This window comes from Dinoponera quadriceps, unplaced genomic scaffold (assembly GCF_001313825.1).
Source record: "Dinoponera quadriceps isolate SergipeBrazil2010 unplaced genomic scaffold, ASM131382v1 scaffold2294, whole genome shotgun sequence".
In the NCBI taxonomy this organism is placed as follows: Eukaryota; Metazoa; Arthropoda; class Insecta; order Hymenoptera; family Formicidae; genus Dinoponera; species Dinoponera quadriceps.
In genome coordinates, this window is record NW_014556321.1 from 1 (window position 1) to 17,166 (window position 17,166).

The 17,166-nt window shown below is 31.9% G+C and overlaps 2 protein-coding genes across 3 annotated transcripts; both read left to right on the plus strand.

The window, feature by feature from the left end:
* The first annotated feature begins 556 nt into the window (after positions 1-556).
* Positions 557-3,150, plus strand: LOC106747250. The gene is made up of 5 exons (XM_014624603.1): positions 557-598; positions 872-959; positions 1,279-1,328; positions 2,835-2,955; positions 3,047-3,150. The coding sequence occupies exons 1-5, from the start codon at positions 557-559 to the stop codon at positions 3,136-3,138; spliced, it is 393 nt and encodes a 130-aa protein (XP_014480089.1). The 3' UTR covers positions 3,139-3,150.
* Positions 3,151-12,171: 9,021 nt separating this feature from the next.
* LOC106747251 lies at positions 12,172-15,400 on the plus strand. Of its 2 annotated transcripts, XM_014624604.1 has the most exons (5): positions 12,182-12,265; positions 12,527-12,614; positions 12,935-12,984; positions 14,930-15,050; positions 15,141-15,400. In XM_014624604.1, the coding sequence occupies exons 1-5, from the start codon at positions 12,224-12,226 to the stop codon at positions 15,230-15,232; spliced, it is 393 nt and encodes a 130-aa protein (XP_014480090.1). In that variant the 5' UTR covers positions 12,182-12,223; the 3' UTR covers positions 15,233-15,400. The 2 variants fall into 2 exon arrangements, with proteins under 2 accessions (XP_014480092.1, XP_014480090.1); XM_014624606.1 differs by lacking the exon at positions 12,527-12,614 and having other exon boundaries at positions 12,172-12,248.
* The last annotated feature ends 1,766 nt before the right edge of the window (positions 15,401-17,166 follow it).

Below are 17,166 nucleotides of genomic sequence, written 5' to 3' on the forward strand. Positions count from 1 at the left end.
TGCATACGGGACCTACAGTTTTACGCAGGTTCCGAACGGCAGTTGGAGAAATGTCTTTCTTTAGCAAGAGATTATACTCTTGGAGGTCTCTTGCCAGGTACTCTTGCCAGGCCACCAATAGCAGCTACGAACGTAACAAAAATTCTTTTTCTTATTTGGACCTGTCGGGGAGCGAACAGTTGACATCTAGCACAGTAGACTGGTGCGCTGTCTATCATACCACGCTCGCGCTCAATTATTGTTTGCACATGCGTATTTTGACGTATATTAATTGTTATATTATATGTACTATATTTAGATAAAAAGTATCAGTCAAATGATAAGCATGTCCGATTTATTTTCATCGTATTCTTGTTTTCGTAATATTAACATTCTAGTAACATAAATTAAGTGGATTATGACGATAAACAGTTAATATAGGAAACTAGATATTGCTTTCATGTCCTAGTAAATCGTCTATAAATACGCAGCTGCTTATTCGTTGCAGGATAGTTTGCAGTTAACATCCTTTCGCACCGTATTTATTATCTCCTTGCGCAAAGTTAGAAGATCTAGCATGAAAACTTTGGTGATTATTGCAGGTGTGCTGGCTGTTATGGTAAGCATCGAACGACAAGTCAAATTTTTTGCGAATTCACGGTGTTATTCGCAATATATATATTTCAAAATACATTTTCTTCTCTCACTTGTTTAATTTAAAAAATTTGCGAAAAAATAAAACCTAAATCTTTGAACAGTTGAAATTTCGTTAAAAGTGTTAGATTAGATATGATAAATTTATGATAAAATTATAAAGAGACAGATATTTCATTAGATTATTAAGCAAAAATAAAATGACTTTTATATTTTTTGGTACGACTGGTCCTGTTAGACTGTGGTTAACGGTTTAAATGTCGAAAAGTTACGAAATTTCTATCAACAGTATGCAAAGTGCGACGAAGAATTGGGCGGAACGTCAGGTAAACATTGAAATTTAGGACATTTAAAGGAATAAGATAAAAAATAAAATAATCTTTTTTATGTGTCATAACGATGATTTCATAATGCCACATTAAGAAGGATTCAGGATGAGAATCATTTAATTTTTTTTAACAACGAAACATTTATCGTCCTATATTTTTAACCGCTTTTTGGGATTAATTGAAAGTTATTCAACAGTTTTGCGTTTTTGACATAAAAGTGAAGATTTCGCTGTAGATCATTTACTGCCGTTACTTAACCATTTCACAGGATTGAAACCTTATAAAAAATTTATTCCACATAACTTGTATGTCGCAGTTGAACTACATCCGGAGAAGATCCATTGTGCTCTAGTAAAGCTTGGCAAGGTATGTATACTTAGATTAAATATGCAAATGACAAAATAGTCTTAAAACGCAACGTGTGATTACGAGGTTACCAGGATTTCATAACGGTACACAATCGTTTCTAAACATTAAAGTTATCGCAGCAACAAATTCTTGATTTAACGTAACATTCATACTTTTTTGAACAATCAATAAATAATAACGTGCGTATATGTAGGCGGAAAATTCTAACTATTTTAGTTATTTTAGTTATATGGAATCTTAAGATTATCCTGCCGGTTAGTGACAGATAATAGCATTTTCTGTATTTAAACGGAGAAACTGTTTCAATAAAAGTTTAAAAAATGGATAGGAAATAGGGGAATAATAAAAATATATTAGATGTATGCAAAAGTTTTGTCTTTTTTTAAATTTCATTTGTTTATTATATAATACGATACATGATGATATGATACAGGGACTATCATTCTTCGAAATATTTTCTTTCATTTCCTATAATCTTTTGTCATCTCTCGGGCAACTGTAGGATTCTTTCGCGAAAGCGAAAGAAATGTATCGGTTTGGGAGCAATGAATTTATCGAGCCATTTCTGCCACATCTCGAAAACGTTGTCCTGCTAAAAAGTGCTGCATCGATCGAAATACGTGATGATCGAAATGCGCCAAGTCAGGAGAGTACGCTGCGTGAAGAAGAACTTCTCAGCTCAAGTTAATAATAATTTATTAAGTGGTCGTGCAACAAAGTGACTTTCCGAATTTCTTGCTCAGTGAATGATCTTTGAAACTATTGCTTGGTCAACTCCGAGCTGTTTTGCAAGTTCTATGTGTATTTAGGAGAAGTTTTCATTCAACAAATCAATCAAATTGTCCGCTTCATCTCTCGGCATTTTAGTGCGCGGACAATCATTAATGTCAAAATCACCGTTTTTAAAGCGATGAAAACAATATTTGCACGAATTGTGGGACACAATATTTTCCCCAAAAACAGAAAAAGTGAATTCACATGCTTTAGCAGCATTCATTCCTTGCTAGAATTCGTATCGAATGCAGCGTCGAATATAAAGTTTTTCGTTTTTCGCTTATCATATCAACTGTTATTTTTAAAGTCATATGCACCATTGGATCATGATGAGTAGCGTTTTAAACAGTTCAATATTAACCTGACAAAAATACAAAACGGCTGGAAAATATTTCAATTTAAAATAATTACATTAGAGGATTGATAAATGCAAGTATATATTCTTGAAATGTTATTAACGCTTTGCAGATTAAACTAATTGTGTCGCTTGTTAAGCAAAGTGCTTAAACTAATTGTTTCGCGAAAATATTGTTAGCAAATATTGGCCGTTCATTACAAAAAGAATGAATTTTTTAGATGAAATAAAATTAACTTTATACAAGAAAAAAAATTCTAGTTGTGTATTAAGAATTCTTTTAATGAAAAGTACGAAATAAGATTCAGGTACAAATAAGAAGATGTTATTTTACCAAATTCAATGGGGAAAATAATCAATATAATATATTTCAGATTGTGAAAGCGAATGGCGAGTTTGACAAAGAGGAAACCTTGAAATCAATTGAGGAGACCATCACCGACGCAAATAAATTGAAACAGGCCAAAATGTTATTCCACAAATGCTATAACGAAAGTAATAATTAATAAATAATTCTTAAAATTCCATTCTATTGTCATGTTGAAAAAAATAATTTTAATAATTACCAAATTCTCTTTATTCGCAGCGATTCAAGGCGGAAGCACCGGTAAAGAGCAGACTATGAAAATTGTCACGTGCGCTTCAGCAATTGTGGATCTTCTCGACAAATTAAATTAAACGTTGATCGGAAATTTTCTGCCGAATATATTATGCCATACGTTTTTATTATATTTTGTCCACGATTCCATATGTAACCTTTTCTATATATTGTTTTCTTGCAGTGTAATTGCTTGCAATTGTATGTTTATAATGGCAATTCAATAAAATTAGCTAATCCTAAAGAGACTTTCAGTGAAACTGAACAAATCCTGATTGTAGATAGTAGACATTAATCACGATCGAATAAATCCATTTCCAGAATTGTGATAAGTTGACACGTATAAACGAGGCATCAGAATGTTGATGACATTACAAATTCTTTATAAATATAGATTGCACTTTGAATGCAAAACAATCTATAAAACGCCTCTCTCAGAGTGCATCTAATATTTTCTGGCACACACTGAAGGATACTACAAGATGAAAACTTTAGTGACCATAGTGGGTATATTAACCGTTATGGTAAGTACCAAGCTATGTAGTAAAGAATTCATTGTGAACTCACGAAGTATTAACGGTGCCTTCGATGTTATTGTTATATTATTACTACTTTATTTAAATAAACACTCTTGGCTTTCGTTTTATTACCTTTGGCCTATATTGATTTCAGCACTATTTATTACCTTGGGTCTATATCGATTTCAGCGGTATTTATTGTATTTTCGCTTTGATAATATGATAATTTATTGCTTTACCGCCAGAGTTCTTATCTATAGATGTTACAGCCATAAGTTTCATTCGGGGTTATAGTAAGGCTCTTCATTTGCACAAATTATTCAAACAGTAAATTATTATTAATTAATTTATTTTCTTCCTGATGATATCGAAATCATCTGGAAAAAACTTTCAGTAATAATACAATTAAATTAGTTACTTCTTGCAAATAGAAAATTCATTTCCGTTATAAATCGATTAAAGTGGCTATTGCATTTTATTATTAAACCAAAACTAAGCTATCGTTTACATTTGGCCGTTGAATTCTTTCAGTCAGTAGTTTCTGGTTTTAACGTCAAACGATTATAAAAATTCAATCAGGTCTTTGCAGAGTGTAACGAAGAATTGGGCGGGTCACCAAGTTAGTATTACAATATGGAACATACAAAAGATAACATAACATGTAAAAAATTACATAAATATAATTAAGCTTTTTCCTTGCAACAACGATTTTATAATTGAATAGTCTGATAAAAGTAGCCAGAGATTTGCAATCTCGTTACTCCTTTCCTACTTTTCTGATAGAGGACACAATTATCGAGAGATTTAAATACTCATGCGTTGATAATCTTCGCTAACATCCTTTAATAAAGTATAAACTAAAGAGCTAAGTGGAAGTGTTCCCACAAAAAATTAGTGAACACTCACTCATGATGGGCACAATACTATTTTACTGATTTAATCAATGATATTTTCACTGATTTGACTTAGGATAATAAACTCAAGAGCTTTGAATTCTTTATTGAAGAAGCGACGATGATGCTATAGATTAGTTCCAATTAATTATAATACACATAGCCTTCAAAGTCTCACCTAACACATACATAGTTATCTCACAATTACATTTGCAACTTCCACGTTACAGCTGAGCCCCATATCGATATGATCAAATGCGCGATAATAAAGGACGGCGGGGTATGTATACATTTCTATTTAATAAATATTCAATATTTTGAATTTAATCGTGCTGCTCTGACATGCCTTACAAGTAAAAACAAAAGAGACGTCTAAAATTAACGTTATCGCGAACATTCTTTCTTAAAATGTTATTTATGTTATGTTGATTGCAATTAAGATAGATGTCTCTCGTCTACACTGTTCAAAAAATGTAGACGTAGGATAGAAGAGGTAAAAAATTATTTAGATAGAATATATAAAAACAAGGAATTCAGTCCGATTTTTTAAAAAGATTATGGATTCTTTAGTTGGGAATTCTGTGCGGAATCAGGTTTAAAGTATTATATAATGTTTTAAACATGGAATTCTAAGTGGGGAACTCAAGTAGATTCCACATTTAATCTGATAAACGTTTTCCTATAGATAGTTTCTAGTTACTATTTTATATTAAAAATTACAGAAAACCAACGAAAAACTTTAAGTACTTACGTTTTATAATTATAAATATTTACGAAGGTCTATTCAATGAAAAAATCATATTGCATGATATAATAACACGTACAAAATAATCGATTTCATCTGTTCCAGATTCTTGACGCAAATCACGAGTATAAAATAGAGTCAGCTATGAAGAGATTTGGGGATCTTATATCATACGCGGCAGATTGGAACAAGCGCAGGGAATATTGTCCAAGTGCCACCGTAATGGTAAACAATTTTATTTTCATCTTGGAAAATATTTATCCAACTACTCACAACCGGATTCTTTGTAATTTCAGCGGTTGCCAGTGGAGCTATCGGCGACGAACAAACGATGCAAATTATTAAATGCAGTTTATCAGCTGTATCTCTCGTTGACCAATTACAGTAAAAACTTAGTTTGTATAGATTTGTATAGTTTATATAGATTGCTTCTGAATATATTTGTAAAGTATCAGTATGTGGTTGTAAAGTTTCATATATAAAATACAGGAGTAATATGATTTCTTGAGATTTTCTGTATCACTTTGCTTTGATTTATCCTTCTTTGTTGACTCGTATATTGGTGCTAATGATTCAATAAAATATGATTGACGCTAGATAAACAATCACGCGAACAAAAATAAAAAGCTCACTTTCGAATCGTCTTACTGAAGAACTTAAAAAAAATGTGATTTAAATGAAAAAATTATTTGCTCATTTCGAGTAATGTTTATTTTATTTGTAACGTTTATTTTTAATGTATTATGTTTGTTTTTATATTTATAATAAATTTATTATTACTCAAAGTGGTTCTCTTGTGGTTCTTCCATCTTCTTTGATAAACATGTTGATTGTCTGTTATAAACATGCTATATGTGAGTTTCGTGTTTGACACCAACTTTTTACACAGTGCTATTTTTCATTAAAATTAAGTCATGAAGTTTTGACCAACTTATCTCTGTAATTTTCAAAAAAGTAATATTAAATTGGTCGAAAAGATTTATTATCGTCTTATTAAATTCATATATTGAATCGATATTCGATAATCGATGTTTAATAATAATTAAAGTTTATATTATTGTAAAAATTGTAATCTTCCAAAATTGCGTAATTTTAGTTTTTGTAATTTTGTAATGTATACTTTATATTTTATTTCACAATCACGATCGATCTTTTACATTAATTTAATAATTCTGCAAAGTCTCGTATTGACTATATCCTTTCTTTCTATTCAATCGAGCATCATCGGAGTCAGATTGCATATCATGTTATAGTTTTGATGTAGCAATCATTAAATAATCCGACCGAACAGGTTTGTACTAGCAGATCTCTATTCAGATAAATTTATCGCCGTTATTACTGACCTACTCGGACCACGCAAATGATGGTACAAACATTATAATTCCATGCCGTAAAAGAATTCGATAGTATTCAAGCTCTACATGATTTATATTTTCCAAAACGAATCGTTACACAATTAATAAGAACAAGCGTGGCCATTACACCCGGTAACTTCTTATCTTATTTGTCACAGATGTCGAATAAGTTAATTGACAAAATATAATAAGAACATGAAGGTTGTCAGTGCAAGTCTTTAATACGTTTCGTGCCGGACCGATTTTTAGAGACTTTCCGTTCAGGCCGCGTGGGGCATATACACCTCACACTTTTACGATTAAATAAACTTGTTTTTTGACGTATGCCTTATGGTTTTTCAATAATACAAGACCGTAATTATGAAAAAAATGGTGTAGAATTTAATGTGAATTAGACAACAAAGCAATAAATTTAATTTTTAAGGAGTTGTTTTAACAAACACACGGTCGAACACTTACTAGGCGAGTCACGTGCTCCTAAATAATAATTTAATTGGTCTAAATTGATATAAAATAAAATATTTTATTTTAAATACGTCTGATATTATTGTTTATGTTACAAAGTTGCTAAAAATCACAAAGGCATATTGCGATGAGCTTTGTTGAAACAAGGCAAACATAAATGTGGTTCATTTGAACAACTATCGCAGAATGTTAAAACTTTTATAGTGGAATTTCTTGTAGATTTTGAACCAAACATTTTAACGTTATTTCCATAACAAATTTTACAACGAATTTTAACTGAATTGAAGCTGCCTTCTTTTTTTTAATTTCATGGCGAGTTATTTTTGATGTTATGGGTACAGAATTATTATCATCGTAGGACATTAGATGCATAGCTAATTTTTTCTTAAATACGACACTTGATAGTTTATTGTAGGTAAGACTATTTAATATTAATTTCGGACCGGTACTGTCACAACATGGTTCTTTCATTTTCTTTCCTCAAAATATTATTTATCTCTTCTCCAGTAAAAAATCACCGAGTTAAATTGCCAAATTATATTATAAAATTATCTATATATTTTTCTTTAGGTTTTCAATTTAATTATTGTTTGAATTCTTTCCTTTAACTGCTATTCGGAGCATAGGGCACTTTTCCCTCTTGCATATGCATGTGGAGCGCACAGATTGTACGCATGCATACGGGACCTACAGTTTTACGCAGGTTCCGAACGGCAGTTGGAGAGAAGTGTTTCTTTGGCATGAGATTACACTTGGCGGTTTGCCAGGCCACCAAGAGGAGCTACGTGCGTAAGAAAAATTCTTTTTCTTATTTGGTTCTGCCGGGGCGCGAAACCGGGACCTCTATAGCATAGTAGACTGGTGCGCTGTCTATTATACCACGCTCGCGCTTAATTATTGTTTGCACATACGTCTTCTGACGTATATTAATTTCCATATTACATGTACTATATTTATATGGAAAGTATCAATCAAATGATAAACGTCGGATTTTTTTTCATGGTTTTATTCTTGTTTTCGTAATATTTACATTCTAATAATATAAAGTAAGAGGATTATGACAAAAAACAGTTTATATAGGAAACTAGATATTGCTTTCATGTCCTAGTAAATCGCCTATAAATACGCAGCTGCTTATTCGTTGCAGGATAGTTTGCAGTTAACATCCTTTCGTACCATATTTATTATCTCCTTGCGCAAACTTAAAAGATCTAGCATGAAGACTTTGGTGATTATTGCAGGTGTGCTGGCTGTTATGGTAAGCATCGAGCGACGAATCAAATTTTTTGCGAATTCACGGTGTTATTCGCAATATATATATTTCAAAATACGTTTTCTTCTCTCACTTGTTTAAGTTAAAAAATTTGCGAAAAAATCCAACGTAAATCTTTGAACAATTGAAATTTCGTTAAAAGTGTTAGATTAGATACGATAAAATTGTAAACCGACAGATATTTCATTAAATTATTAAGCAAAAATAAAATGACTTTTATATTTTTTGGTATGACTGGCCCTGTTAGACGATGGTTAACGGTTTTAAGGTCGAAAGTTTACGAAATTTCTATCAACATTATGCAAAATGCGAAGAAGAATTGGGCGGGACGCCAGGTAAGCAGTGAAATTTAGGACATTCAAAGGAATAAGATAAAAAATAAAATAATTTTTTTATATGTCATAACGATGATTTCATAATGCCACATTAAAAAGGATTCAACATGAGAATCATTTATTTTTTTTAACAAGAAAATATTTATCGTCCTATATTTTTAACGACTTTTTGGGGTTATTTGAGAGTTATGCAACAGTTTTGCGTTTTTGACATAAAGGCGAGGGTATCGCTGTAAATAATTGAATGCCGTTACTTAACCATTTCATAAACTTGAAACCTCACATAAAACTTATTTCATGTAACTTGTATGTCGCAGTTGAACGACGTCCGGAGAAGATCCATTGTGCTCTAGTAAAGTTTGGCAAGGTATGTATACTTAGATTAAATATGCAAACGACAAAATAGTCTTAACACGCAACGTATGATTACGAAGTTACCAGGATTTCATAAAGGTACACAATCGTTTCTAAACATTATAGTTATCGCAGTAACAAATTCTTGATTTAACGAAACATCCTTACTTCTTTGAACAATCAATAAATAATAACGTGCGTATATGTAGTTGGAAAATGCTAACTATTTTAGTTATTTTAGTTATATGGAATCTTAAGATTATCCTGCCGGTTAGTGACAGATAATAGAATTTTCTGAATTTAAACAGTGAAACTGTTTCAATAAATGTTTAAAAAATGGATAGAAAATGGGGGAATAATAAAAATATATTACGTGTATGCAAAAGTTTGTTCTTTTTTTTAAATTTTATTTGTTTATTATATAATACGATGCATGATGATATGATACAGTGACTATAAATCAATCTTCGAAATATTTTCTCTAATTTCCTATAATCCTCTGTCATCTCTCGGGCAACTGTCGGATTCTTTCGCGAAAGGAAGGTATCGGTTTGGAAGCAATGAATTTATCGAGTTATTTTCTGCCGCATCTCGAAAACGTTGTCCTGCTAAAAAGTGCTGCATCGACCGAAATACGTGATGGTCCGAATGCGCTAAGTCAGGAGAGTACGCTGCGTGAGGAAGAACTTCTCAGCTCAAGTTAATAATAATTTATTAAGTGGTCGTGCAGCAAAGTGACTTTCCGAATTCCTTGCTCAGTAAATGATCTTTGAAACTATTGCTTGTGCAACTCCGAACTGTTCCGCAAGTTCTATGTGCATTTGGGACAGGTTTTCATTCAACAAATCAATCAAATTGTCGGTTTCAATCTCTCGGCATTTCAGAGCGCGGACAATCATTCATGTCAAAATCACCGTTTTTAAAGCGATGAAAACAATATTTGCACGAATTGTGGGTCACAATATTTCCCCCAAGAACAGAAAAAGTGAATTCACATGATTTAGCAGCATTCATTCCTTGCTAAAATTCGTATCGAATGCAGCGCCGAATATAAAGTTTTTCGTTTTTCGCTTATCATATCAACTGTTATTTTTAAAGTCATATGCACAATTGGATTATGATGTGTAGAGTTTTAAACAGTTCAATATTAACCTGACAAAAATACAAAACGGCTGGAAAATATTTCAATTAAAAATAATTACATTAGAGGATTGATAAATGCAAGTATATATTCTGGAAATGTTATTAACGCTTTGCAGATTAAGGTGCTTAAACTAATTGTTTCGAGAAAATATTGTTAACAAATATTGAACCTTCATTACAAAAAAAAGTGAATTTTTTAGATGAAATAAAATTAACTTTATACAGGAAGAAAAATCCTAGTTTATGTATTAAAAATTCTTTTAATGAAAAAGTCGAAATAAGATTCAGGTACATATAAGAAGATGTTATTTTACCAAATTCAATGAGGAAAATAATCAGTATAATATATTTCAGATTGTGAAAGCGAATGGCGAGCTTGACAAAGAGGAAGCCTGGAAATCAATTGAGGCCACTATCTCCGACGCAAACAGATTGAAACAGGCCAATATGTTATTCGACAAATGCTTTAACGAAAGTAATAATTAATAAATAATTCTAAAAATTCCATTCTATTGTCATGTTGAAAAAAATAATTTTAATAATTACCAAATTCTCTTTACTCGCAGCGATTCCAAGCGAAAGCACCGGTAAAGAGCAGACTATGAAAATTATCACGTGCAGTGCGTCAATTAAGGATCTTCTCGACAAATTAAATTAAAAGTGTATCGGAAATTTTCTGCCGAATATATTATGCCATACGTTCTTATTATATTTTGTCCACGGTTCCCTATGTAACCTTTTCTATATACATACCGTATGTTATGTATCCTCCGTTTGATTTTACTTTAGAAACACACTGAACTAAATAATCATTAGCTTTAAATCAAACACTAATTGTTGCTTCAACAACACGCGAAGAAATGACTGAACGATACAAGATCTCTGCCGTTTGCACAAAAGCCAGTCGAAAAAAAAAGAAACTCAGTCTCTGCTGTTTGAATAAAAGACAGTCGAAAGAATATGACTGCCACACCGCGTGGGGTATGCACACCCCACACTACGATAAATGCGGTATACATCATATTAAGATGCCTTTACTTGACTTTACAATAAATTAAAAAGAAATACTTCGTTTTTCGTTGAGAATCCCAAACGGCCTGAAGGGAAAGTTCAGCGGGGGGCGTGTACGCTCCACGCGGCACGGAATGTGTTAATAAGTATCTAATAAGAACGTGAAAGTTATGTTTGCAGGGAAGTACGTGGAACGCACTTTCGCGAAACACAAAAATGCAAACCGGTCACCGAGCAAAGTTCACTTAACCTACTTGATTTTCTATTTAATATTAATTTCAGACCGGTACTGTCACAACATGGTTCATTCATTTTCTCCTCTCAAAATATGATTTATCTCTTGGCCAGAAAAAAATCACCTAGTTAAATTGCCAAATTATATTATATTATAAAATTATCTACATTCTTGTCTTTACGTTCTCAAATTAATTTTGTTTGAATTGAATGGAATTCTTCCCTTTAACTCCTATTCGGAGCATAGGGCACTTCTCCCATTTCCATATGCATTTGGTGCGCACAGATTGTACTCATGCATATGTGACCTACAGTTTTACACCAGTTCCGAACGGGAGTTGGAGAGAAGTGTTTCTTTGGCATGAGATTACACTTGGCGGTTTGCCAGGCCACCAAGAGGAGCTACGTGCGTAAGAAAAATTCTTTTTCTTATTTGGTTCTGCCGGGGCGCGAAACCGGGACCTCTATAGCATAGTAGACTGGTGCGCTGTCTATTATACCACGCTCGCGCTTAATTATTGTTTGCACATGCGTCTTCTGACGTATATATTAATTTCCATATTACATGTACTATATTTATATGGAAAGTATCAATCAAATGATAAACGTCGGATTTTTTTTCATGGTTTTATTCTTGTTTTCGTAATATTAACATTCTAGTAATATAAATTAAGTGGATTATGACGATAAACATTTATTATAGGAAACTAGATATTGCTTTCGTGTCCTAGAAAGTCTCCTATAAATACGCAGCTGCTTATTCGTTGCAGGATAGTTTGCAGTTAAAATCCTTTCGCACCATATTTATTATCTCCTTGCGCACACTTAGAAGATCTAGCATGAAGACTTTGGTGATTATCGCAGGTGTGCTTGCTGTTATGGTTAGCATCGAGCCACGAGTCAAATTTTTTGCGAATTCACGGTGTATTCGCAATATATATATTTCACAATACGTTTTCTTTTCTCACTTGTTTAAGTTAAAGAATTTGCGAAAAAATCGAACCTAAATATTTGAACGGTTGAAATTTCGTTAAAAGTATTATATTAGATCTGATAAAATTATAAACCGACAGATATTTCATTAGATTATTAAGGAAAAATGAAATCTCTTTTATATTTTTTGGTGTGACTGACCCGGTTAGACGGGGATTAACGGTTTCGATGTCAAAAATTCACGAAGTTTCAATCAATATTTTGCAAAATGCGAAGAAGAATTGGGCGGAAAGCCAGGTAAACATTGAAATTTAGGACATTAAAAGGAATAAGATAAAAAATAAAATAAATTTTTTTATGTGTCATAACGATGATTCCTTATGCCACATTAAGAAGGATTTTCAGCTTGAGAATCATTTTTTTTTTTAACAAGAAAACATTTATCCCCCTATATTTTTAACGACTTTTTATAGTTATTGAAAGTTATTCAACAGTTTTGCGTTTTTGACATAAAAGCGAGGGTATCGCTGTAAATAATTGACTGCCGTTACTTAACCATTTCATACAAAACTTGAAACCTCACATAAAACTTATTTCATGTAACTTGTATGTTGCAGTTGAACGACGTCCGGAGAAGATCCATTGTGCTCTAGTAAAGTTTGGCAATGTATGTATACTTAGATTAAATATGCAAACGACAAAATAGTCTTAACACGCAACGTATGATTACGAGGTTACCAGGATTTCATAAGGGTACATAATCGTTTCTAAACATTATAGTTATCGCAGTAACAAATTCTTGATTTAACGTAACATTCTTACTTCTTTGAACAATCAATAAATAAGTTAATAACGTGCGTATATGTAGTTGGAAAATGCTAACTATTTTAGTTATTTTAGTTATATGGAATCTTAAGATTATTCTGCCGGTTAGTGACAGATAATAGAATTTTCTGAATTTAAACAGTGAAACTGTTTCAATAAATGTTTAAAAAATGGATAGAAAATGGGGGAATAATAAAAATATATTACGTGTATGCAAAAGTTTGTTCTTTTTTTAAAATTTTATTTGTTTATTATATAATACGATGCATGATGATATGATACAGTGACTATAAATCAATCTTCGAAATATTTTCTCTAATTTCCTATAATCCTCTGTCATCTCTCGGGCAACTGTCGGATTCTTTCGCGAAAGGAAGGTATCGGTTTGGAAGCAATGAATTTATCGAGTTATTTTCTGCCGCATCTCGAAAACGTTGTCCTGCTAAAAAGTGCTGCATCGACCGAAATACGTGATGGTCCGAATGCGCTAAGTCAGGAGAGTACGCTGCGTGAGGAAGAACTTCTCAGCTCAAGTTAATAATAATTTATTAAGTGGTCGTGCAGCAAAGTGACTTTCCGAATTCCTTGCTCAGTAAATGATCTTTGAAACTATTGCTTGGTCAACTCCGAGCTGTTCTGCAAGTTCTATGTGCATTTAGGACAGGTTTTCATTCAACAAATCAATCAAATTGTCGGCTTCAATCTCTCGGCATTTCAGATCGCGGATAATCATTCATGTCAAAATCACCGTTTTTAAAGCGATGAAAACAATATTTGCACGAATTGTGGGTCACAATATTTTCCCCAAAAACAGAAAAAGTGAATTCACATGATTTAGCAGCATTCATTCCTTGCTAAAATTCGTATCGAATGCAGCGCCGAATATAAAGTTTTTCGTTTTTCGCTTATCATATCAACTGTTATTTTTAAAGTCANATCCGAATGCGCCAAGTCAGTAGAGTATGCTGCGTGAGGAAGAACTGCTCAGCTCAAGTTAATAATAATTTATTAAGTGGTCGTGCAGCAAAGTGACTTTCCGAATTCCTTGCTCAGTAAATGATCTTTGAAACTATTGCTTGGTCAACTCCGAGCTGTTCTGCAAGTTCTATGTGCATTTAGGACAGGTTTTCATTCAACAAATCAATCAAATTGTCGGCTTCAATCTCTCGGCATTTCAGATCGCGGATAATCATTCATGTCAAAATCACCGTTTTTAAAGCGATGAAAACAATATTTGCACGAATTGTGGGTCACAATATTTTCCCCAAAAACAGAAAAAGTGAATTCACATGATTTAGCAGCATTCATTCCTTGCTAAAATTCGTATCGAATGCAGCGCCGAATATAAAGTTTTTCGTTTTTCGCTTATCATATCAACTGTTATTTTTAAAGTCATATGCACAATTGGATTATGATGTGTAGAGTTTTAAACAGTTCAATATTAACCTGACAAAAATACAAAACGGCTGGAAAATATTTCAATTAAAAATAATTACATTAGAGGATTGATAAATGCAAGTATATATTCTGGAAATGTTATTAACGCTTTGCAGATTAAAGTGCTTAAACTAATTGTTTCGAGAAAATATTGTTAACAAATATTGGACCTTCATTACAAAAAAAAGTGAATTTTTTAGATGAAATAAAATTAACTTTATACAGGAAAAAAAATCCTAATTCATGTATTAGCATTCTTTTAATGAAAAGGTCGAAATAATATTCAGGTACATATAAGATGTTATTTTACCAAATTCAATGGGGAAAATAATCAGTATAATATATTTCAGATTGTGAAAGCGAATGGCGAGCTTGACGAAGTGGAAAGCTGGAAATTATTTGAGGACACCATCTCCGACGCAAACAAATTGGAACAGGCCAAAATGTTATTCTACAAATGCTATAACGAAAGTAATAATTATAAATAATTCTCAAAATTCCATTCTATTGTCATGTTGAAAAAAATAATTTTAATAATTACCAAATTCTCTTTACTCGCAGCGATTCAAAGCGGAAGCACCGGTAAAGAACAGGCTATGAAAATTATCACGTGCGCTTCGCCAAATTTGGATCTTCTCGACAAATTAAATTAAAAGTGGATCGGAAATTTTCTGCCAAATATATTGTGCCATACGTTCTTATTATATTTTGTCCACGATTCTCTATGTTACTTTTTTAATTCATTGTTTTCTTGCTGTGTAATTGCTTGCGATTGTATATTTATAATGGTAATTCAATAAAATAAGCTAATCCTAAAGAAATATTCAGTGAAATTGAACAAATCCTGATCGTAGACAGTAGACATTAATCGCGTTCGAATAAATACATTTCCCGAATTGTAACAAGTTGACACGTATAAACTTATGTATTGTTTCGTACTGATTGTCAGTCTTGAACGTAAGAATACCTGAACGAAGCATATTGTTGAGAGAATGAAACATTTCATACAATTCGCTAGGACTTTTGACGATTCTGACCAAGAAATACGCCGCATTGACTTTGACAAAGGATCAAGAAAACGCTTTATCTCTTATAAGGAATCGGTAAATCATTGATGTCTAACGTTTGTAGCAAAATATTAAAATTGCAACACTAGCATTCCTTTGCAAATCCGGATAACGGTAAGTGATAAGTAGTCGATTAACTTGTTTAGTACATTATCGTTTTTAAATATGCGATTATAACTCCGATGTAACGTAATCTACGACTAAATATACTTGTGAAGAGCATTTTTTACTTCTTTGGTTGTATTAAAAGCATCAAGTATGAAGAATTTGATGATTATTGCGGTTGTATTGATTATTACGGTAACTACCACTCAACAAGTATACTTCATTATGGCTTCATCAACTCCTTTATCTTAATACATTAAAACACATGATTGAACCAGTAAGGTTACAAAGTTATGTTTTTTTTAATATCCCATAAAATCTATTGTCTCTGTTTTCTTCTACAGTCAATATTTAACTAACAAGAACTTTATAAAAGTAACAGACGTACGTCAAGTATTAGATATGTTAGGCATGTTAATTAATTCAATGCTTTTAGATTTATACATTTTTAATAAGCATTTTAAATTTAAATATGTTTTTGTTCAATTGTGGTTCTAAAGAGCTACCATCTATGTTTACAAAGTATCATATAATATCATAGAATAAATATCAAATAAAATCAATTTCATTTCATAACCTTACTGGTTCAATCATGTGTTTTAATGTATTAAGATAAAGGAGTTGATGAAGCCATAATGAAGTATACTTGTTGAGTGGTAGTTACCGTAATAATCAATACAACCGCAATAATCATCAAATTCTTCATACTTGATGCTTTTAATACAACCAAAGAAGTAAAAAATGCTCTTCACAAGTATATTTAGTCGTAGATTACGTTACATCGGAGTTATAATCGCATATTTAAAAACGATAATGTACTAAACAAGTTAATCGACTACTTATCACTTACCGTTATCCGGATTTGCAAAGGAATGCTAGTGTTGCAATTTTAATATTTTGCTACAAATGTTAGACATCAGTAATATCAAATCAAATCAATAAAATCAAATCAAATCAATAAAATCTTTGAAAACAATAGTGTTCAGATATTACTATCGATGAAGCATTATTTCACATTGCATTTCTTGCGTATTAACTATAAAAAAATGTTACTAAATTCACATGAATGATTTGTTCGGCTCCTGGCGGAGACACAGTGAGTCATAAAAGTTGTAAAAATAATATCAGAATTTTCAAGAAGATTTCGAGAAGGTCTGTACTCAAAGATAACGCGAAACTTTACGGCAAAGACAAAAGGAATAAAAAATATTATTTTTAATACAAGATGAATAGTTATATCGTACCTGGCTTATTTTCTAAATAATCTTTTTTATAGGACACTTTATATAACCTCATCTGTGCAACGTTTAATTTTTCTTTGCTGACTTTTATAATGGTAACATTGGTAACATTGGACTTTTATAATGGTAACATTGGTAACATTGGACTTTTATAATGGTATATTTATAGTGGTA